At 40.9% G+C, this 24,313-nt stretch overlaps 1 protein-coding gene across 2 annotated transcripts; it reads left to right on the plus strand.

The window, feature by feature from the left end:
• Positions 1 to 1,545: 1,545 nt before the first annotated feature.
• HMGCR (3-hydroxy-3-methylglutaryl-CoA reductase) lies at positions 1,546 to 22,237 on the plus strand. 2 transcript variants are annotated; one of them, XM_055791235.1, is made up of 20 exons: positions 1,546 to 1,698; positions 4,895 to 5,090; positions 5,472 to 5,583; positions 6,165 to 6,252; positions 6,350 to 6,434; positions 7,925 to 8,030; positions 10,646 to 10,752; positions 11,134 to 11,250; positions 11,750 to 11,901; positions 12,739 to 12,983; positions 13,118 to 13,290; positions 13,725 to 13,919; positions 14,497 to 14,655; positions 14,798 to 14,955; positions 15,990 to 16,095; positions 17,064 to 17,234; positions 19,278 to 19,418; positions 19,522 to 19,680; positions 20,001 to 20,155; positions 20,300 to 22,237. In XM_055791235.1, the coding sequence occupies exons 1-20, from the start codon at positions 1,577 to 1,579 to the stop codon at positions 20,352 to 20,354; spliced, it is 2,802 nt and encodes a 933-aa protein (XP_055647210.1). In that variant the 5' UTR covers positions 1,546 to 1,576; the 3' UTR covers positions 20,355 to 22,237. The 2 variants fall into 2 exon arrangements, with proteins under 2 accessions (XP_055647210.1, XP_055647211.1); XM_055791236.1 differs by lacking the exon at positions 1,546 to 1,698 and adding an exon at positions 2,729 to 4,408.
• The last annotated feature ends 2,076 nt before the right edge of the window (positions 22,238 to 24,313 follow it).

Raw genomic sequence — 24,313 nt, forward strand, 5'->3', positions numbered from 1 at the left:
GGGACAGTGCTGCTCCTGTGGCCTCTATCAGTGTGAAGCCGGGCTGCAGGCAGGCCACTGCAACGGCTACAGATACAAAAACTTGATGGCCCAAAGTGTGATGTCATATACTTGCACAGACTGTAAATTCCAAATCATGATAGTGACTCCTGCTCCCAGTGAACTTGATAAAATTATCATTGTTAGTACTTGCCAAACCATATTCATCACCCACTGCTATGGAAAAAGTGTGCAAAACAGAGCAAGACACTAAAGGCCATCTTAAATTATATATCAATTACACGTAATTGTTAAAAGTGTGTACACATTGCTGTTTTGCTTTGAATTAGTCATATCCGTGTGCAATTATAGCAATGGCTGTGCGTATTATCAAATTACTCCAGAATTCTCACTGGAAATACTTTACTCTTTCCAAGTAATGAAAGTGTGATTATCAAGAAAACATGAGTTTTAAGAAAGAATCATAGAATCATTTAGGTTGGAAAAGACCTTTGAGATCATCAAGTCCCACTGTTAAGAAGCTGGCACGGAAGATGGATGCACAGTAGTAAGTTATTAGGATTTATAAGTATCACATTGAAGATGGTAGTGTATTTACATGGTAAAAGACTGAGCTGGCATAGATGATTTCATCATTGGCCACAACCACTTTGGGTGGAGTTCTTAGGAAGCGTTTTCATCAGCGTACCCTTTTCTGAGGCATCACATTGATGTTTTACAGCACAGTACCACATGGAGCTACTAGCAATACTTCTAAATGAAATTAAGAAGCAGTTCGGGACAAGTCAGAGCATAGATCATCCACAGAAAAATCCTTGCAGATTATGTTTGGTGTGGACTTCAACACGGTAAGTCTGCAAGCTCAGACCCAGAGACACAAAACGACCATGCAAAACTGGAGCAACATACCACGACCACGAATATACCGTCTTGCACCTGACTCAGTGCCCAAAGAGCACGAGGAGCCTCCCGTGCTTCAAGAGCAAAAAAAGTTGCGGTTCCTCTTCGCCCCAAAGCCACAAATGTAAACGTGTTGCACTTTTTTGTGAATGCCGGGGGCACCACCGCGTTTCACAAGCAGAAAAGCCGTGATTACGCTGTTTCTTAACGTCGTGGTAAAGTGCACGCAGCCGGTCCCACAGGCGCACGGCGAGGGGTAGCCTCGGCGTGAGCCGCAGGAGCACCACGACCCGGGAGGGCTCCCCGGGGCGGCCTGCCCGCACCCCGGACCGGCAGGGCCGGCGCCGCGCCAGCAGGCAGCCGGGAAGCAGCGGGGAGGCAGCGGCGAGGCAGCGGGGGCGTGCCCGGGGCGCCCGGCGCCGGCGGCGCGGCGGGAGGGCGGGGCTGCCGACCCGCGTATGGAAATGAGGCGCGTCCTGCCGCCCAATCACGACATGCGGAGAGGGGAGTGCGGCGGCCCATTGGCGGGCAGCCCATGGCGAGATGGCGTGTTCCCCGCTCCTGATCGGGTCTCGAGCCGTACGGCGTTCGCCGGCTGGTTGCCCGGGCGACGCAGCGAGTGACGCGCCGCGGGCTGGGCGTGGCGGGCCCTCGCCATTGGCTGCGCGATCGGGCGATGGCGGCGGCTGGGGTGTCGCGCCCCAGGTGTCCTTGCTCGGAGCGCAGCGGCCGGCTCAGTCCGCGGCGCGGCGGGACCCAGGAGGCGTCGCTTGTGTGCTGCAGCGCGTCGCCGGGGCGGTGAGCGGGGACCGGCGGGGTAGGGGAGGGCGGCAGGCGCGGTGCGGGCAGCCCACCGTTGCGCCGCGTGTCCTCCGCGACCGGGGGACGGCCCGCGGCTGTTCGGAGATCGGCCGGATAACGGTGGCGCGGGGGAGGACGCCGCCGCCATCGCCGACCCTGAGGAGTGGCGGCCGCGGGTCAGACCCGCTGTCGCGGTGCCGCCGGAGGGCGAGGGCGCGGCCGCGGCGGGCCGGCCGGTTCGCGCTGCGCCCCGGGGCGCGCTGCCGTTGCGCGGGGCTCGGCCCGCTCCGCCCGGCGGCGCTCGGGGCCTCTGCGGCCGCAGGGGGAGGCTCGGGCGGTCCCGCTGGAGGGCCGCGCCGCCGCCGTTCGCTCGGGGCCGGGGGGCTACAGCGGCGGGCCTGCGAGGGGGCCGCTGGTCTTTCCGAAAGCAAAGCCGGCCGGCCGCTGGGCCGCACGCTGTCCGAGCGAGCCCCGCGCAGGCTGCGCCCGGCCGTGTCCCGCTCGCTGCCCTCGGAGCGCTGCGGCTGCTGAGTCAGCCGGGCGGGGGCCGGTGTGCTGGTCCCGCAGCCGGTGCTGCCGGTGGGTGCTGCGAGGTTAGTGAGAGCGCTGTGACCAGACCTTGGCGTGTTCCAGCGCAGAGTCCCCCAGTTACGTACCACTTGAGACCTCTAAAGCATTACATATAACCGATCTGGTTTGCTTTTTACACACTGGTTAAGTTTTTGGAGGTGTTGCGGTTGGTTTTTTGCTTGTATTTTGCTTTGAGTCCCAGAATAGATTGTCTTATAGACTCCTGGAAATTTTTAATTGAAAACAAAGGCAAGCAGGAACTGAATAGGATTTATGAAGCATCCCTTTTGAACCACCATTTTGAAATTTAACAAAATTCTATTAATGGTGAACATTAGCTTTATGTTTGCTGTTAAGTCTTGGTAATTTTAAGCTATGAGTCACTGTAACTATACACACAGTTTAAACAGAATGAGAGATACGAGCTGATTATATGCATTGAGTTTTTTTACAGCATTCAGTAATGCAGAATCGTTGTATAAAGCCTTCGTCAATATTTTCTAGAAATAGCAACTGCATAGCAAAAAAGCGCATGCACTTCAGGCAGGTTAAATGAATGTGGTGGCTTTAAAGAACCCTTTTAGGTTAGGAGTTACTGCCACTCACTTAACCCCAAGATCAGCCGTGAGGTATCCTGTGTTTCATAGCAGCAGGTAATGATAAAACATTGTCTAATAGTAGCTGTTATGGATAACGATTTTCATAGTTGAAGTAATGCGTTTTTCCCTTACTGATTTATGTGAAGCTGTTTTGCTTAGAAATGTGAGAAAAACACAGTATCTGAAAGGAAGATTTTGAAATCTTTCCAGCTCTACTGACAATCTGTTAATTGCTTAGATGGTAGTTCCAGCTGTCAGAACTTAGGAGCTGTTTTAGGTAGAAGTGGTAGGACTCTATATAGCCATGTAGTAAGTACTAATTCAAATTTTCCTGAAACGGGGTGGTATTGAAAAGTGTTTGTATTTTCACAGGACATTGGTATGCGTTTTCTATTTTTCGTGTTGTTTCAGAATCTTTGGCACTAAGATATTCCTCTGGCTGTGTCTTGTTTTAGTTGTCCTAATGAAGATACCTTCCATTCTGCAGAGGAAGAGCTATAATGCCACCCTGGAACAGTTTTGCAAGAACATAGATTTACAAAACTATATAGATTATATTACATAGGGAAGAACGAAGGATAATGGTGACTTTAAAAGGAGTGGTTCTCTTGTGTTTTAAAAAAGAAAAAAGCTTTCTGTCAGGAAACGAAATAATTAGTTCATAAGGAAGGCAGTCCCCTCAATGATTTTCCTGATTTTGTTCCATGAAAATCCTGCCACATTTCACTGTGGAAAGATAAATAGATTGGTGCTATTGGTGCTTGTGAGATTGAGATTGGTATTTGTAGGAAACCACGATAATGCTGCCATCTTCAGCAACACTACGCAGATAATTTGCCCTGTCTGTTAGGTTCTCCATTGTATGACAGCTTCATTTTTGATGTCCAAGCAAAAGAAATAATACTAGAAAGACTGTCTTTACAGAAGCCTTATTGGATGGATTGTTACTTTTAAGGCAATGCAAATGGAGATTTTTTTATCCACTTTGAAGTGGCAGTGTGTAGAGAGCCCTCAGTCCTGTAGAAAAATCTTTACAGTGCCAGGCTACTATTTAAGCATCTTTTGAACTTTACAGTATAGTTATATAGCTAACATTCATCACGGAGTATTATGAACTGTTGATTTTGTGCAGTGAGAAGAGCAAAGTACTAATGTATACAAGCGAGAATTTTATGGCATCTTGTTTCTGTGCTATAAAACAATTCAACATCCGTGGTGAGCTTGTCTAAAGGTACAACAGATCAAATAGACCAGGATGTGGGGTTTGTAGCTGAAGGGTGTACAGAACATCCACATTCTCAGTTACATGAAAGAGAGATGTGAGAATTTCTGTCAAATGTTTGTTACCTGATGAAAGCAGAGGGAATGGTGAAATCCATCAGTAACCTGGGAATTAGTTATGGGTGCAAGATGACTGTCACAGAATCAGTATGTGAGAAGGACTCATGCTTGAGATGAAGAAGGAACTGTTTCGAATGTGATTGACTTGAATCACTGGAGAATATTGAGAAGAAAGCAGAGAAGACAGTCAGAGCAAGGTAACGCTGCAATTCCTGCTGGTGAAGTTGAGCATTACCAGTAGTGGTTAGTTGGTAGTTTACATAGTTAAAATGAAGTTATTCAGTATTTTTGATGGGAAGAGTGAGTAGAAAGAAGTAAGAGAATTTAGTGAGTGCTTACACAGGTGGTAAAAACAAGATGTTGGTGTCAAAGTGGTATCAAAATTGTGTGACAGGAAGATACTGAGATGTTGAGAGTGGTGGAGACTTACTAGTAAGACTTGAAGAAATAAGGGAGATGTGTATTAAAAAAAAAAAAGATTGAGAAGGCAAGAGCAGATACTGTACCTCAGAAGGCTAGAAATAAATGGGTTTTACATGGAAGGTTGAAAGGTAAGATTAGTCTCCCTACTCATCTTTTACTTCACTGGTTTTGGTTTCTTTTCTGAGGGATGACTTGGAGAAATTGTATCTTTTTTTTCCTGAATCTTGTACTTGCTTACATGAAATACTCCTTTGTTGCAGGTTTGCCAAGTATAGAAAAACAGTCTTGAAAATGTTGTCCAGACTCTTTCGAATGCATGGCCTTTTTGTGGCCTCTCATCCATGGGAAGTCATCGTGGGGACAGTGACTCTCACCATCTGTATGATGTCCATGAAGATGTTCACTGGGAATGATAAGATATGTGGCTGGAATTATGAATGCCCCAAACTTGAAGAAGTAAGGATTTAAATTCATGTTATAGTACATACTTTTAATCAGTAGATCCAGGTTTTTCTGTAGAGTAAGATCAGGTTGTGGTAGCAGCTATACAGAAACTGTTTTATTGCTGCCTTTTCCCATTCTTGATATTAAACCTGTATGCAAAGAGTGATGCACTACAGAAGGTCTTCATTAAATTTGACTTTCAGTTGCACAGTATCTAGTGAAAAAAAAAAAAACCTTATAGTAACACTTTGTGAGTTTGTAAGACAGACTAGCAGTGATACTTTATTCTGAAACTTCATCTTTAGTGCAGCTTCACAACGGATTTTATTACTAAAACTTAACAAGTTACTGCTTAATGTAAAAGCTAACTCAGTTGCTTTGTATTTCAAACAGGATGTTCTGAGCAGTGACATCATCATCCTGACAATCACGCGCTGTATAGCAATCCTTTATATATATTTCCAGTTTCAGAACCTAAGGCAGCTTGGATCAAAATACATTTTAGGTACTGTGTCTGACTTTTGCATTTGCTGTATGCATTTTAATTGTGGGTTTTTTAGTATAAATTGGTAATAAACATTAGTATAAATTGGTAATAAACATTAGTATAAATTGGTAATAAACATTAGAATTTTAATACTTTTGTACAGAACAGGGTAATTTTAATTACGTTATATAGCAGAATAAATGTTCTACATATATCAAAATGCTTTTTTTTAAGAGAGATTGTGTAGGATTATATAAACACAGGAAATGTAATTTTTGAAAGAATCGATTATTACTGTTTAAAACACTTAAAAATATGGAGTTGTTTAGGCTAGCTTTCATTTTTGCTAATAATGAATGAGAGGATTTATGGATTTTATTTCTTAGTCTTACTTTGAATGCAGTACAAATTTTAGATTTAAATAAGTTCAAAAATACCATGTACTTCAGTTTGTAACTCAACTGCTGTTAAATGCACTCTGAGACATGAGAATTGTAATTTGTTTGCTGCAGGATTGATCTAAAAGTATAGTTTTTCTTCCCCCCCCCCCCCCCCCCCCCCCCCTATATAAATAAAAAAATTCAATTTTGTTTTTAAAGGTATTGCTGGCCTCTTCACAATCTTCTCAAGTTTTGTTTTTAGCACAGTGGTAATTCATTTCTTGGATAAAGAACTGACAGGTTTAAAGTAAGTAATGAATTGTTATTCTGGATTTCTTGCTTGAATTTTCTTTCCTGTACAATAAACCTTGAATTTTAACATATGCCTCTTTTTTTTTTTTCAGTGAAGCTTTACCATTCTTCCTGCTTCTGATTGATCTGTCGAGAGCAAGTGCATTAGCCAAATTTGCACTCAGTTCCAACTCACAGGTCAGGGGGTCTGGGATTTTTGTTTGGTTGGTTTGTGGATTTTTTTTATTTTTTTCCCAGTGGATCTTTTAACTTTAATGTTCAAAGGTGAACTTCATCCTGTGGCAGGGGGTGTTGAACTAGATGACCTTTAAGGTCCCTTCCAAGCCAAACTATTCTATGATTGTATGAATAATCCGGATTAAGAGACGTACTACAAGTGAATACCTTATTGGTGATACATAAAAAGGGGCAGATTTTATCCAGATAGTCTGTTCCCTTGTTGTCAATCCAGGTCAGTGTTCAAGTGAATAATAACACCATAAAATTAGTGTGCATATTCATGTGAGCTAAGGTAATTTTATGTATGAGTACTTTACAGGTTCAGAACTTTAGAACTGGTGGTGCTTAAGGCTCAGCTAAGGAGGCTAGAGTTCCTAGACAAACTGTTCTTCCCTAGAACAGGTATTGACAGAAAAAAGTTAATTTCTAGGGCTCAGGAGCGGCATATGAAGAGACATCTAGTGTTACAGTGCTGATAATGGAAGAAGCATATTTCCAGACAAAATCTTAGCAGAACAAACATAGCATATGTGTAGACAGAAACATTCATGCTCTAATGCAATTAACACAGCACAACAGGGAGGATTGACAGGACATCTTGCTTGTCATAGATTGTAAATTTTTTCCCCTAGTATTCTAAGTTCTGCAACAAAAGTATATTTAGTATATTAAATACCATATGTTGTAATTGAGCATACTAATTGTGGCAAAATATTGTATATTACACTTTAATATATTGTATCTAGCATATATTGCACATTCTTTATATGTATGGTATTATTATAGTGTGTTGTATATTATTTCATAATACTTGCAAGAACAGAATTTTTTACTTATTTTCAAGAAGGTATTTCACATGTAGGTTTTCCCTACAGCTTCTCTCTACCTTCCCCCAAAACCACTATCACAAAAAAACCAGCAGCAGACCCTGTAGAATTTGCCATGCTTGGCTTCTGGAGGAAATCCCTTTCCCCCACAGTGGAAAGTTTTAGTGGTTTGGTTTTTTTTGTCCTCTTTTCTGTCAGCTGAGTCTAGAGAGTTAAATAATAAAACAATAAAAGTTAGAGTACAAATATGTGGTTGCACGAACTTTTGAAATGCCATGATGTAAAAGGCTTTTATTTTATGTCTTAAAGTGTAGAATTGTTCTTCTGAATGTGCTGCAATTAAAGTCTTTGTCCACCAGTACTGTAGGAGTTTAGAATATTGATGAGCCAAAGGTATAGAAATTAATCAAAATTAAATAATCTGGTGTAAATAAAGACTTTCAGATAACTCACAGAAAATAAAGCAATTGAAGAATGTATTCTTACATAATAGTTCCATTTTCAATATGTTTTAAAAGGCCTTATCACCATAATACTATTCAATTTACTGATCATGGTTGTGTACACTCCCTTAATTTGATTTTTGTCTTTATATTAATGTACATAAATTTTTCTTTTTAGGATGAAGTAAGAGAAAATATTTCACGTGGAATGGCAATTTTAGGCCCTACGTTTACACTGGATGCCCTTGTGGAGTGTCTTGTGATTGGTGTTGGTACTATGTCAGGTGGGTGATACCATCTAAGGGTCTGAATCTTTCCAGTTAAAAAAGACTATTTGAAAGATGTTGGGATATTGAGAGTTTAAAGTAGTGTAGGCGCGACCCATGCGAGTGGAGTGACTTTATCTATTTACTTTTCTAATTAGCCTATATTACTAGTTTTCTCCAGATATGAATAATATGTACGTGTTAAAAACTCTGAAATACAGGTAGCAGCTTTCCTTGAGCATTGCGCAGTGGGAATGGACTTCTGTGCAGCTGCTTACATAAAATTAAGACCTTCTATCATTCCAGTCATTCCTATTAACATCATAAAGTAGCTGCTGAAATGTTCTCTTGGCATTCTTAAAAGTGAGTTACACTTTCAGTATATGCACACTTATTTTGTATTCCTGCAAAACCTGAGTATTTCTAAAAACTACTCCAAGTGAAGAAAGTTATTCTAGTTCAATTAAAAATAACTGATCTTTTGCTGTATTTTTTCCTTACTCAGTCTTTTGATCTTCATCAGTTCCTTGTGCAGTGGCAGTTGTCTTTCCTTAAAAAGAGAACAGTTAAATGTAGTGAGAAAAGGGTTTCCATGTGTAAATACTAATTTTTTTGTAAAATAAATCAAAGTTCCATAGCTAGGACTAAAGTGGGGTTTTGTTTGCATTTTTGGTTTTGTCTGTTGGTTTTTATCTCTGGAGGTTTTTTAAACTATTTTGTATGCCTTAAGGACATATTTCAGAACAACTGCTTTTCTAATTGTTTTGGACCTTTTCAGGGTAATTTTTATTAGTAAGCTGCTTTCCTGTTTCCATCTAGGGAAGAACTCATTTTGGCATAGCATATAATTAATTTTTAAAACAAATTATTTATACTGTTTGCTCTTTCATCTTTACTAAGGCAGTTCTGTAATGCATGTGTGACATAACTAACTGACTTTTCTGGATACCAGGCTTGTGAAAGAGTAGGTGGACTATATACCGTTTCTTACTGCCTGAGCACTTAATAGGTCACCTTTCAGAAGGGATGTCAATACATCAAATCATAGAATCATTTAGGTTGAAAGAGACCTGAGATCATCAGGTCCTACCATGAACCCAGGACTACGAAGGCCTTCACTAAACCGTGTCCCTAAGCACCACATCTATGTGTTTTTTAAACACATCTGGGGATGGTGATTCCACCACCTCCCTGCGCAGCCTCTTCCAGTGTTGACCACCCTTTCAACAAAGAAAATTTTCCTAATACCCAATCTAAACCTCCCCTGGAGTAACTTGAGGCCGTTTCCTCTTGTCCTATTGCTTGTTAGCTGGGAGAAGAGACCCACGCGCCTCTGCCTACAGCCTCTCAGGCAGTTGTAGAGAGCAGCAAGATCCCCTCTGAGCCTCCTCCAGGCTGAAAACCCCCAGTTCCCTCAGCTGCTCCTCACAAGCCTTGTGCTCCAGACCCTTCCCCAGCCCCGTGGCCCTTCCCTGGACACGCTGCAGCCCCTCTACGTCCCTCCTGCAGTGAGGGGCCCAAACCTGAACACAGGGTTCGAGGTGCAGCCTCACCAGTGCCCAGTGCAGGGGGACAGTCCCTTCCCTTGCCCTGCTGGCCACACTGCTCCTGACACAAGCCAGGGTGCTGCTGGCCTCCTTGGCCACCTGGGCACACTGCTGGCTCATGCCCAGCCGGCTGCCGACCAGCACCCCCAGGCAGCTTTCCAGCCACTCAGCCCCTAATTGTTGGCTACTTGTTTTTTGCTTAGATAACTGAGAAGTTTCAAGCTTTTGGTGTGAAGCTTTAAAATCTTGGTGAACCATAATTATTTGTATTTATGTAGAATTACACTTTGTCACAGTTTAACCCCAGCCAGTAACTTAAGTACCATGCAGCTGCTTGCTTGCTCCACCCTCACCCAGAGGTGTGGGGAGGAGAATCAGAAAGAAATGTAAAATTCAGGGGTTGAGATAAGAACAATTTCATAGGTAAAGCAAAAGCCGCACACGCAAGCAAAGCAAAACAAGGAATTCACTTCCCATGGGCAGGCAGGTGCTCAGCCATCCCCAGGAAAGCCGGGCTCCATCACATGTAACAGTTACTTGGGAAGATGGGCACCATAATGCCAGAGGTCCCCCCTTCCTCCTCCTTCCCCCATTTTATGATGTTTACAGCGTGACACCATACGGTATGGAGTATCCCTCTGGCTCGTTCAGGTCAGCTTTCCTGGATGTGCCCCCTCCCAATTTCCCGTGCCCCTCCAGCCCTCTGGCAGGCCAGGCCTGAGAAACTGAGAAGTCCTTAACTTAAACATCGCCCAGCAACAACTGAAACCATCAGTGTGCTGTCAGCGTTGTTCTCACACCAAATCCAAAACACAGCGCTGCACCAGCTACTAAGAATTAACTCTATCCCAGGTGAAACCAGGGCAATTTTCTGTAAATACCATACCATGAATACATATTGTGCTTAGAATAACCTAATACAGAATGACTAGGGCATAACATGCTTGGTTTTTATTAATCTAGACAGTTCTCTATATAATCTGCAATGTGAGTTTAATGGCTTCTTTCTTACTTCTGCAGCACATCAAGTATGTAGAAGGCCTATTGCATATCCAAATGTAAAAACTTTCTTCTTTTTCTATGCAGGTGTACGACAACTTGAAATTATGTGCTGCTTCGGCTGTATGTCTGTTCTTGCCAACTACTTTGTCTTCATGACCTTCTTTCCAGCTTGTGTGTCCTTGGTACTAGAGGTAAGACCAACTTCAAGACAACATCAAGCTTAGTATTTGGATCCTGCACTTGCAGGCTATTCATTTCTTCATGGAGTTACATGCAGCATATTTGTCTTCCTGATGAGCATGTTTGCCTTCCTGAGTTATGGTGGCTCAGCTGGTGACAGTAACTGGCTAATGCTGGTGTAAATCCATCACACTGACAGAGTAATTGAACTATACTGTAAATTATTTGCTCTCCAGAATTTTTCACTAATGCAGACTGACAGTAGATTGTGGGTTAACTCTTCTGTTGGTTGTTTCTTAACGATCAAATAAAAATACCACTTGAAGCTCACTGGTTTGTTTTTCTAATATGTACTAAATAGGACCTGTTCTTAAATTTTGTTATTTTTGCAGCTTTCGAGAGAGAGCCGCGAAGGGCGCCCTATATGGCAGCTTAGCCATTTTGCTCGTGTTCTGGAAGAAGAAGAAAATAAACCAAATCCTGTAACACAGAGGGTCAAAATGATTATGGTTTGTGGCTCTTTTTTTTTACTTGTACTTTTGCATTTAGTAAGGTGTCCTGGTGCAATGCATCAAGCTTCTGTTTTCTATAGACCTTGTATTCTGCATCCCATTAGTCTTGTTTGTTGTGGTAGTTGTTAATAATGTCCTCTGTATCTATACCTAAAGCCTTCCTGTGTGTGCCATTTCTGTGCCAAACACTCAGGGTTTTTCCATGTGACTAACTCCCTTATTCTTACCCTGACAGTACCCTCAGCTTCCTTTGCTTTATTACTTTAGTAAGAGGAAGGACGTGGTATGACAGGCCCAAAGCTGTGAGTGTTACAAAAGGCCATTGATAAGGGGTGTGGAAAATCGGCCTTTAGACTTTTAAGGCATGGGAAACCAAAAAAAACTAAACCCCAAAGAAATAAAAAAGAAAATTTTTAATTCTTGTAGGTTAGATTACAACAACCTAGTTACAGTTGAAAAATTAATATTTGTTTGTTGTTTTGTGTTTTTAATACAGTCGCTGGGTTTGGTTCTTGTTCATGCTCACAGCCGTTGGATAGCAGAACCAGCTGCTCAGAACAGTACTGTAGAAAATTCAGTGGGATTGGATGAGAATGCACCGAAGAGAATTGAACCGAATGTTTCATTATGGCAGTTCTACCTTTCCCGGTAGGCAACTTCACAGAATAGAAGTTTCCTTGATTAGTGTGTGTTCTCCAGTACTGCCAAGCTGTGGTCCTAGGGTACAACGCTTGTTAACTTGCAGATATGACCACTGTAGGATTTCTTGGAACTGGAGATGACATTTCATAAGAAATATTTTGATACAATGCCATTTGTCCAATCTCCTTGAAGTAATCAAGAGCATGATCAGGAGACAGTTGTCCTGTGTGCATCAAAACACTGTCTTTTCCCAGTAGCACTGACACCCTTCAGAGTGCACTGGAAAATAAATTTTCTGACTGCACTGGAGTATTTATGCAGAGTTTCTGACTGTTCAGACAGAAGTGCAAAAGCCGTGTCACTATTGCTTTACCTTCAGCTTAACTGAAGTTAGGAGCACCTGTATTTCCTTACTACTATTGAAAACTCAGAGCTGTCAGTTTTAGAGGTTTTTTCCCCCCCTCTCTTAGAAGTTTGGCTTGGATCATAATAGTCATTATTGGTAGAGGATGATAATTGAAACTTCCTAATTTGTCATTGGGAAGTAGGTGTGTAATCAATTTGATCAGTCATTAGTGACTACTTTAAAGTCATTTTTATTATTGGGGCTGCTTTTTAGCCAAGATTTAGTAACTGTTTAATGACACCTGAAAATTCTTATGTTAGAGTATTTCTTTACCCTGACACAGCATACTTGAATGACCTGGTAGAAGATGTCTTTCGACTGGAATTCCTGCCAAATATATAAATTATGCTGCAACTATTGCCCTTTCTAAAGCAAAGGGATGTCAGAATGCTGTTACAAACAACATATTGTGTAGACCATGTATTTGTCTTTTTCAGAATGGCCAGTATGGATATTGAACAAGTAATCACTCTTGGATTAGCCCTTCTCCTTGCTGTCAAATATATTTTCTTTGAGCAAGCAGAGACTGAATCCACACTGTCACTGAAGAATCCCATAACATCTCCAGTGATGGTCCAGAAAAAAGTCCCTGAGAATTGTTGCCGGAAGCAGTCTGGACTTCTGAAAAACAACCAGAAATCTAACACAGTAGAAGAGGCTTTAGTTCCCAAAGATGGAAATGGTAATTTTTAGAATTTTATTGAACATATTCCTAGTATTTGGAACAAATAGTGAAATCTGAGTTAGCATGTTGTATTTGGAATCAGAATTTAAGCACTTTGTAAACCAAGTTTCATTTTAATTGCCTTTATGCAGCGGAAGTCATAAAACCTGTATTAGCAGAGTCATCAACCAAGGCTACATTTGTAGTTGGCAGTTGCAACGCTGTGGATACTTTTTCATTTTTTAATGGAAGAGAGGAAGAAATCGAGTTACCTAAGGAACCACGTTCTATTGAGGAGTGTGTTCGTATACTTGGAAATGCAGAGGTATGGGAAAAAGAACTTTTTTTTTTTAACCTCTGCTGCAGCATCTGATTTAAGAATTCTTACAGTTCATTTTCCAATTTTTAAATGATCCTATTGATTATATGTTATTCTTCAGAAAATTATATGGCTTCAGTAACTTGGGTAGTGGGTCAGGACTAAAACAAAACCCTTTAGAAGTCACTTCTCCGCCAGGCAGTCAGGGTGGGGAGCAGCTTCATCATTAATGACATACCATAATCGTTGAAGCTTCATCATGTATGCATACAAGATTTTGATCATATCCTGACCTACTATAAAACCTGACGTTAGCAGTTGGTTCATGTAGATGTACTCTGGTAATGTCAAAGTCAAGTCATTACCCGTTGTTATTTGGAAATTTAAAAGGATTTTTACCAAGAGAATCTGTATTTTCCCCCTACTCTTTACATTTCCAGAAAGGAGCAAAATTCCTTACTGATGCTGAGGTTATCAGCCTTGTTAATGCTAAGCGTATTCCTGCATACAAACTGGAAACTCTGATGGAAACGCAGGAGCGAGGTGTGTCCATTCGCAGACAGATGTTATCTGAGAAACTTCCTGAACCTTCATCTTTGCAATATCTTCCATATAGGAATTATAATTACTCTTTGGTAAGTAAAAGGCAGACAGGTGAAATTCACTGTAAAACCATGTTCCAAATACATGAAGTAGATGCTCAGTGATGCATATGAATTAACAGTGAGCTTGGTCAAAACTGATGTAGCAGGGGGGGGAAAAAAAAAAGAAAAAAAAAGGCAAACATAAGCCACTACCTTCCTAGGGAGGTTTGCCTAAACTTAGAATAAGGTAGTTGCATACTCCTAACAAAGTATGCAACTGCCTTATCTCAAAAATGTACAATTCTGAGCAGCAGAATGATAACATTACCTTGAGCTCAAGTTAAAATGGAAGTTAATTTAAAATTCATGTAACAGTATTAGGATTTTTTTAATAGTGTTTAAGACTTAGTAAGATCTAATACGTCTGCCAAATACTAGATTGAGCGGCATTAGCTGTTGATAGCTGTAGCTGTTACCTTTTGAGGTGGGAATTGGTTGCTTTGTGGGTAGGGTTGTGGGGGTTTTGCTGAGATACCTTGTTGTAGTTACAGGCATAGTATGTAACATGCTGTACCATACCGCTGTTAGTGTAACCTCAGTGATACCTTTTGTATTTTTTTTTTGTAAGGTTATGGGAGCTTGCTGTGAAAACGTGATTGGATATATGCCTATTCCTGTAGGTGTAGCAGGACCACTGTTTTTGGATAACAAAGAATTTCAGGTGCCAATGGCAACAACAGAGGGATGTCTTGTAGCAAGCACAAACAGAGGGTGTAGAGCAATATGTGTAAGTATTACTCGACAGGCTTGAAAAACTTCCGGTATTGTAAAACATATTTGGGGTGATAAAAGGCATGTTTTTGATATCCTAAAAACTAACACTCACTTTCAGTAATCTTACTTTGTTTCCTTTCTGCTTTGATTTTTAGCTTGGTGGAGGAGCAAGTAGCCGCATTCTGGCAGATGGGATGACTCGAGGACCTGTTGTAAGGCTGCCCACTGCTTGCCATGCTGCAGAAGTGAAAGTTTGGCTTGAAAGCCCCGAAGGCTTTAAAATAATGAAGGAAGCTTTTGACAGCACGAGTAGGTTAGTACAATGGCTATTCCAGCCTTATTCCCTGACATAAGACTTCTGTGGATGATAGAAAGCTCCTGGGTTTTTGTGGTGTACTGCAGTACAGGAAATTACATCTTGATTTTGGCTGTCCTGCATAGTGTGAATCTAAGAGAACAGAACTCACTTTGTCTGTGTGCCAAGGCCAGTAATAAACATTTTCTAATGATAAGTGGTAAACAACTGTATCTTAGCAACAAATACATTCATACTGCATAATACTTAATACATTATTTATTTTCTCTAAGTATTTAAAACAAACATAAAATCTTACTTGGATTTTTAGTAGTTACAATGCAAAAAGTAATTCAGTGTTTGGAACCTAGCCTTTCAGATTATATTACTAATGTTAATAATTAATTTATGAGGTTCCAGAGAATACAGGATAAAGTAATGCTAGAACTGAAAAGCTAGAAAATGTAAAGCAGTATTAAGAATAAGTCTACTTTTTAAGCCCTAGAGTTTTTTTTAAGACTTACAATTACCTGCTTTCTTTAGGAAAGTTCAAAGAGACAATTCCTTACTAGTTTTGTTCCAGCCAAAGTTTTGTCAGCCAAGGACATGCGTGTATTTCGGCCAGAATCAACTTACGGTGCTATTTGCAGTTTGTTTGACTTGTGGAGCTTGCACTGTTGAGGATAGCATGGGTTTTGCCTTGCTGTAAACTGACATAAGAATTTCCAAAGGCCTCATTTTTAGTTTATATCTGGTAGTCAGATGTTTTAGGTAACACAAATTAATTATATGTATGTTAGCTCAGGGCATTTTATGTCATGAAGTTCAAAGACAGAAAACATGAGACAGTGAACACTTACAGTGAAGATTTTTGAGGTGTTCACTCAGAGCTATGTGCATAGTAGCTGAAGGCTTTTTTTCTGTGCTGAGGGAGGAGGAAACAGTGTCGTTAACAGCACTATCTGCAATGAGTTACTGAAATTTTGCTACTTAAAACTAACTTAATCTTTTCCCTTGAGGCTTATAAGTAATAGTTAAGCTTTTTCTTGCAGGTTTGCCCGCCTACAAAAACTTCTCATCAGTTTGGCTGGTCGTAACCTTTATATCCGTTTTCAGTCTGGAACAGGAGATGCAATGGGAATGAATATGATTTCAAAAGTAAGACCACTCCCCTTAAGACTTTTTAATAAATGTGTATTTCTTTTAAAAATAGATAATAGCTTATCAACCTGTGACTACCTGGCATGTGAAGCCAGAAAGATAAGACATAGCGCTGTTTGAAGTGCTATAAAATAATAAATGAGTTTGACCTAGTCAAGTGTAAACAAGAATAGGATGAGAAAGAAAAAAAGTAACTTTGTATCTGGATATTTTTTATTGTTGTTATTTAAAGAAAGTATTCTTGATAATATGGAAGTTAAGCTGGTCACTCTGTTGCTTTGGGCCAAAGATTTTGTCCAGCAGCAGTTAATCTGTTACTGTGTGGATCACTTCCTTGAAAATTGGGAATTAGATTAGGAATCTGGTCAATGGCAGCAGAAGAGTGTTCTCTAGTTTCATTTGTTTGTTTTCATGCAAACACATGGAAGAACTGGAGAGATATGATCCATAGATTCTTGGAACACCTTGTGCTGTTTGAAACTAATGCCCTTTGCCTATTCTCTATAAAACTTAAGTCTATCAGAACCATTACATAAATGGGTCTGGTGATAGGTAGTAAATATAGAAGACTTTTTGTGTGACTTCCTAGTGTACAGAAGATCTTTCCACTGCATCCAAAATGAATTAATTTCATGTCTGTAGTGTTTGACTTAGTTCATGTTGTATCTTCAGTACAGTAACCATATGCCCATGCACTTAGAATGTGTATAGAGAATCCATATGTACTGGGAAGAACCAATTATTGCCCATGTAATTCCCAAAATAGTTAGAAAAACTCTAGTGATAATAGGGTGGGTGGGGGTTTCTGCTGTTTCAGATTCCTTCCTGAAATTACGTTCTTTTCTTGAGCTGTAACTGAAAATCTGATTAGACTTAATCTAATCTTGCTGTTCCACTGTCCTTGAGTAGCTTGTTTTGCAACCATAATGATACACCTAGCCTTTCATTTGTTTCTTTTCTAACAGGGTACTGAAAAAGCACTGGCAAGGTTGAGTGAAGAGTTTCCTGATCTCCAAGTAATAGCTATTAGTGGTAACTATTGTACAGACAAAAAACCTGCTGCTATAAACTGGATAGAAGGAAGAGGGAAGTCTGTTGTCTGTGAAGCAGTCATTCCAGCCAAGGTTGTTCGAGAAGTAAGTGTCTGCTTGTTTTTACTTGTTTATAAAAACGCATACATTTTACAAATTCAATAACTATCTCGCATTAGAAATGTTAACTGTAAGCCGTTTTCCACGTGAGGATAATTCTTACATGTGTTGTCAGAACTGCTGTAGGATAAGCCATTTTTGCTGAGAGAATAAATATTTTTTTCCTTTCATGGTCTCTTCTGTGACATAATGTGCATATATTTAATGATGCATATCTAGTTGAAGGTATGAGCATTTCCACTTTTTACCTTTGAAAAATTATGCCACAGTCTGACAGATTTTTACATGTGGGGTTTTGCCTGTCATTAAGCCCAGTCTTGATCATTTCACTCATTTGTTGTCTCTCACGCAAACCTGGCATTCTCTTCAAAGTTTATATTTACTACAATGAAAACAGATAATCGGGTGCTTCACTTAATTCCAAAGCTGCCTTAGCATCTTGCCTGACGAAGGGTAACCCTTGTGAACAGTGCCAGTCACAGCCTCTGTCAAACTTGTCCTACATCATCAGAGCTATCTTAGAATCTCTTCTACCTGAGCTCAGAAGACTGCCTGTGTGTCAGACAAATCTATTGCTTGTCCCGTGGTTGCCAGCACTGGCCATGAGAAGCAATATCCGGGGAGGAATTTACTACGCCATACTCAGCACAGTCTTCCGTCAACTTGTTCAACGTTTTTGGAATTGCTGCTTTTGTATTCAATGCATTTTTTTGTTTATTTTCCCCCAGTAATTTGTCCAGTCTCTTTTGTGAAACTACGTAAACTTATATCACTAGAATTCCAGGCAGAATTCCACAGTGTAGCTGCACCTTGTATGAGAACTACCTCCTCCTCCTTGATTCCATTTGATGCCCTAGTTTTGTACTGGAATAGATACTTAAGGCTCTTACCTTCTGCTGCTCAAGATCTTGTGGTTATAACACAGCCCTTCCACCTTGCCAGCCATTCACAGTTCCAGATTGAAAAGTACTAGTTTCTCTCTGAGGAATGAGTAAAAACATTCTAAGCATGTCTTTGAACATCAGTATCTCTAGATCTTTTTCAGTTCTAAAATTTCTGGGTACAGAATTCAGAGTGTGTGTGCAGGCTGGATTTGTACATTGACATAATTTATGTCTTCTGGGTTTGCTTCCTAGTGGTTTCCTAATTTTCATATTGTTGGCATTTTTACAGTTGATTCAGTGGCAATATCTAATTAGCTACGAGATTGCATTCCAGAGTAGTAATGGGGAGCCAGTCAGTTTGTAATGGGCATGGATAGTTTTTAGGTAAATTTGTGATGTTTTTCCCCAATACCCAGCCATGTACATCACTACATTCACTTACATCGAACTCTAATACATAAACTATATTTTTGTCAGTGTTGTAGACTTTGTGCAGATCTCTGTCATCAGTTGCTATTCCTGCTACACTGGAATATCTTGAATTTTACTCACAGTACTCTCTTTTTGCTCTCTTTGATCATTTTTATACTAAATTCAGTGTACATCTTATATCTGAAGGTTTCAAAATACAATTAGTATCGTATAAATGTGCCATTTGATTTGATATTACTGTGTACAGTGTTTACGTAACAGTGTAGCACTGTGGTTTGTATTTGAACTCCTCAGTTTAGCTCTGTATTCTTATGCAGAGCAGAACTGAGGAGGGTTTAGTGTCCAGAGCAACTTGGGAGGATTGTTGCTATCATGTCAAGGTGAATTAGTGGGATATTTCTGTCAAGTTGATTTTGTTTGCTTCATTCTGAAGATAAGTGAGAATTTGAAATGGAGAAGGTAGCTGGTAAGCTTTTCTTAAAGGCCTGTGCAAGTCCAACCCTTTGCACTGACTTTTCCATTGTTACTTCGATAACGCAGCCTGCATTTGAAAAGGCTCATTTTGAACAAAAATAAAAGTAGGTATCTAGGACAACGATTGCTTCCACATGGAATTTGACTCAAACAAGGGGCAAGAGCTTATTAACCATAAATAGTGCGTTTCTACTCCTGCGTAAGGAATGGTGTAATAAAAGTGTATCACTTTGTCTAGGTATTGAAGACAACTACAGAAGATATTGTTGAAGTCAATATAAATAAAAATTTGGTGGGTTCTGCGATGGCTGGTAGCATAGGTGGCTACAATGCACATGCAGCAAACATTGTGACAGCTATCTACATAGCCTGTGGTCAGGTAGGTTTGTTTTCCCCCAGTTCAGGTTTTCTTTAGTGCAGTAATTCTTAACAACACAGTTAAGTATTTTGTTTGTGCTTTGTTTTGCCTTCCTAATCTGAAGGATGCTGCGCAGAATGTAGGCAGCTCTAACTGCATCACTTTGATGGAGCGAACTGGTTCCACCAACGAAGACCTGTACATCAGCTGCACAATGCCTTCTATAGAAATAGGAACTGTTGGCGGAGGCACCAACTTGCTCCCACAGCAGGCGTGTTTGCAGGTATAGATCAGAAAGTTTAAAGCAACTTAGCTTCTTAAATCAAAGCTCACTTTCGTGTTGTGTATATTGAGTCTGAGTAATGTGCGAATGGGCCTTCTTGAAACTCAGTGGATTTGGTATGAAAATTTAAGAATAATCTAATGAATTGTTTTCATGTATCTAGTTCCTGTATCTAGTTCCTAAAGCTTAAGATCTTTAATATTAAAAAGAGACTTAAAACTAGTTGATGTGATATCATTTGGAATGACTTACTTTAATACTAGAGCTAGCATAAATTTACGTAGATTTCATAGCATAATAGTGCATATTTTTCTCTCCAGATGTTAGGGGTTCAAGGTGCAAGCCAAGATAACCCTGGTGAAAATGCCCGTCAACTTGCTAAAATTGTTTGTGCTACAGTGATGGCAGGGGAATTATCACTAATGGCAGCTCTGGCAGCTGGGCATCTAGTCAAAAGCCACATGATCCACAACAGGTAAGAAATGGAAAAATTCTTATCTTTCTCTGCTATTTTGCCTTTCTTCCAAGTACGAGATTCAATAATAGTTACATGAATAATTGCAACATAAATAGTGCTGTAACATTTTATATAATGTAGTTATCTTACTGTTTTTATTAGGTCAAAAATAAATCTACAAGATCTTCAAGGAACCTGCACTAAGAAGGCAGCTTGAATACTAAAATGGCTTTGCAATGAAGAATTGTTGTAGCAACTGACAGGGTGCACAGGGGAAAAAAGACCTCTGTGAAGTTTAGAATGAAAATCACCTTCAACTCAATTTATGTAAGATGAACTGAGAGATCAGCAGACTTGTGTGAGACTACTTACGCCTTTGACCTTCTTCAGTGGTTAGAGATGACTTCGTGGGAGAAGTCCTGTCACATGCCTTGAACATGGCTTTGGAATTCTTACTCTTACACATCTTATAAAGGGTCCGTTTTATGGTTTTACAGGTTGAGATTCTTTTGACTACTAAGCTCCTGGTAACCACAAAGCTGAGAAGTGAGTAATGTACTTTGCAGAATTAAAAAAAATAGGTCTAAACTTGGCTTGAATGCACTGATCCTTGCCTTCTTTATGTTACAGTTAGACAAGCATGTTTTTTAAAGTGATGGCAAGCCTAATCACTTTCCATGAATCCCCAGTTTTAATTTTGTTCACATACAAAATTTAGGTCTTGGGCTATAAGACAGTTCTGTTGAATCCTATTAGTTTATAGAAACCTCTGTCTATATATAGTACTTAATTTGCTGCTGCTTCAGCTAAGCAGCATTCTATGTTTTAACTCCACAGTTTAGGTTATTCCTTCATGGAAAACTTGCGACCTATACAGTTCTGAACTGTTAAATGTAATCTTTATTGAAGTAGGGAAAATGGCATCTTCAACTGTTTTGTGATTTTGTTCAGGTAGAAAAAACAGACTTTAAAACTGGTGATGCCAAAATCAGTCATGTCAGACACATTTTTAAGCAAATGCAGTTTCTCAAACTTTTTTTGATAGGAGTGCATTCAAACAACAGGAGTCAAGAACAGATGTTTACACTTCTTTGAAAATAAGTCTCTTAAGGTACAGTGTGTTTGTATATTCCTTCCTTTCTTTCTTTTTTTCAAGTGTTTGACACTTACTCCATAGGAACAGGTGTATACCCACTGTTTTTGCTGAGATAAAATGAAGTCAGAAGATCACACTGTTCTTTAACATTAGGGTTTTTTTTTTAATGTTTTGATTCCTTTAAAACTTTCTTTTTGAGGGGGGGAGTATTTATTTTAGGAAGAAATCTTACCATTTTTTTCAATGAACTGTACTAATTAAGGGAATTCAGTGAAATGACATGTTAATGCAACAAGCAGGTTTTGTATCAAAATATTGTACTTGGACCAGTGAAGCAGTCTCAGGTGTTCTTAATGTAAAACAGAAAACCCAGGTTTACTCTGGTTTGAATTACCTTTGGGGAATATTGCTAAATGCATTGTGCTGCCTAGTTAATCACAGGAAGAAAATTATTAATATGCTTGATGATAAGGGGATATTTTTGTTTGGTTTGGGGTTTTTTGTGTTTTGGGGGGTGAATCAGTGGACTGGACTGGCATTCTTGCAGGAGTGCAGTGGCATTCCTAAATAGGTGACTAGCAGAGGTGCTCTTCTAATGTGCAAATTTGATATAAATCATGATGGTTTGTTTTGTAGTACATCAGCACATTAATATTATTGTAATGAGCTCATAAAGCTAATGTGCAAGCATGAAGACATACTACATGCTAGATATGATATGATAGCATGTAAATATGAAATATCATGAATGTTTATCTTCCTGCAGTATTGTTGCTAATAGCTACCATTTTATTTAAGGAAAGCTGGAACTACTTTGTTTCTATGTTCATTCAGTGATCTTATTTAAAGTAACACTGTTCTGGCAATAAATTGTGGTTCAGTGTTCATTCTGGTGGATTTGACTGACATTCTGTGTTGCAGAATTAACATTTTGTATTATTACTAAATTGTGTACATTTTGGTACAGAACTACTTTTTCAGTTTCAGTAAAACAATGGAAAACATACTGGCTTAATTGTGATATTTTAAGCTTACTTCATGACTTAGTGACATATATTAGTAGACAAAATATGAGGGTTAAGGAAAATATCACTGGCATACAGTACTAAACGTAGTGGGGCTATGACACCAGGACTTGTCACCTCGTTCACAGAAGCCTGTACTCATTTACTGTCGTTGAAGCTGAATTGCACAGTTTGCCCAAGTGAGAGAACTAATTGGCTGCAGCATTAGCAATACTTTCAGCTGGGGCTTAATTTTCCGTTCTTCCTCACTTGTAATTCAGCTCCCATGCTTGGTCTTGTAATGTCCATCAGTCTGTAATTGGACATACAACGTAGTGCTGAGAAGACTGAACGAGAATGCAGACTACCAGTTTTATACTAGAAGCAGAGGTTACCGTATCAAATGCACTAGGAGGTTTAGAGATCTGAAGCACTCTTGTTTCCCTGCATACACTACAGTAGTGTACTTCAACATCCCTGCAAAATTTGTGTAGCTAGACTGTTTCAGTACAGGAAACAGGCATGTACTGTTTGTTTTGCATCCTTGGCAAATGCAAACCAGCTGTCTGGACTGAAGTTTCTAGACCTGCTGCAACCTAAATGCTGTACTATTACAATTGATACAGTTTTCCAAATGTTTTAAAACCCTAGTAAAAATAAGTGTATTTAGTAACTACTTTGCTTCTTTCTTTACCTAGATCACCTCCTTTCTTTCTGTGTCCTGAGTCTGCTTTACCCCTGCTGCACACCAGCCCCCTTCCTGCTGTCTGACGTGGAAGTGTCAAGAGCTGTGAAGCTTTGGAAGTGCTGCAGCTCCAGCTGTCTCTTAATTACAGAGTTTTTGTCTGCTTTAATTTATTTCAGCCAGCTTAAGACCTTACAGTGAAGCATACCTTACAGTGAAGCATACCTTAACTGGTCTTCCTGACGGGACGAGCAGCACCTGCTTATGCAGCACAGGGATGCAAACTTCGTTCATGCCAAACATAGCTCTGATGCCAGAAGCCTGTAGTGGATGTTGGGTTGAGGATGGGATGGAGGTGTACCAACAAGGGCCCACACACGGGCATTGCTGAGCAGTCACGCTGGTTCCCAGAGAAAAGCATGGCTGAGGGTCTGCTTGCTTTTTCATAGGAGCCTTCAAGCATATCTGGGCTCTGGCTGTGTCTATGCACAGCACTGTTTCCACAGTTTTCATGCTTGGTGTGAACCCTGCTTGTAAGGTGAATCATGGAAACATTTAGGATAGAATGAGATCATCAAGTCCAACTGTTAGCCCAGGACTGCCAAGGCCATCACTAAACCACGTCCCAAAGCACCACATCTATGCATTTTTTAGCCACCTCCAGCAATGATGATTCCATCACCTCCCTGGGCAGCCTCTTCCAATGTTTGACAACCCTCTCAGTAAAGAAAGTTTTCCTAATACCCAATCTAAACCTCCCCTGGAGCAACTTGAGGCCGTTTCTTCTTGTCCTATTGCTTGTTAGCTGGGAGAAGAGACCCACCCCCACCTGCCTACAGCCTCTCACGTAGTTCCAGAAAGCAGCAAGATCCCCCCCGAGCCTCCTCCAGGCTGAAAACCCCCAGTTCCCTCAGCTGCTCCTCACAAGCCTTGTGCTCCAGACCCTTCCCCAGCCCCGCTGCCCTTCCCTGGACACGCTGCAGCCCCTCTACGTCCCTCCTGCAGTGAGGGGCCCAAACCTGAACACAGGGTTCGAGGTGCAGCCTCACCAGTGCCCAGTGCAGGGGGACAGTCCCTTCCCTTGCCCTGCTGGCCACACTGCTTCTGACACAAGCCAGGGTGCTGCTGGCCTCCTTGGCCACCTGGGCACACTGCTGGCTCATGCCCAGCCGGCTGCCGACCAGCACCCCCAGGCCCTTTCCCACCAGGCCCTTTCCAGCCGCTCTGCCCCAGCCTGTAGCGCTGTGTGGGGCTGCTGTGACCCAGGTGCAGGACCTGGCACGGAGCCTTCTTGAACCTCATCCAGCTGGCCTCGGCCCATCGGTCCGGCATGTCCAGACCCCTCTGCAGAGCCTCCTGCCCTCCCGCAGAGCAACGCTGCTGCCCAGCTT

This window comes from Falco peregrinus, chromosome Z (assembly GCF_023634155.1).
Source record: "Falco peregrinus isolate bFalPer1 chromosome Z, bFalPer1.pri, whole genome shotgun sequence".
Lineage (NCBI taxonomy): Eukaryota > Metazoa > Chordata > Aves > Falconiformes > Falconidae > Falco > Falco peregrinus.

Excerpts from the sequence above, each read along its gene's own strand:
- HMGCR (XM_055791235.1), top strand. The coding sequence starts at position 1,577 with ATGGCGGCGGCTGGGGTGTCGCGCCCCAGGTGTCCTTGCTCGGAGCGC. Across the intron at positions 11,251-11,749 it reads AGAGGGTCAAAATGATTATG|TCGCTGGGTTTGGTTCTTGT; the intron begins GTTTGTGGCTCT and ends TTTTTAATACAG. Across the intron at positions 20,156-20,299 it reads AGCCACATGATCCACAACAG|GTCAAAAATAAATCTACAAG; the intron begins GTAAGAAATGGA and ends TGTTTTTATTAG.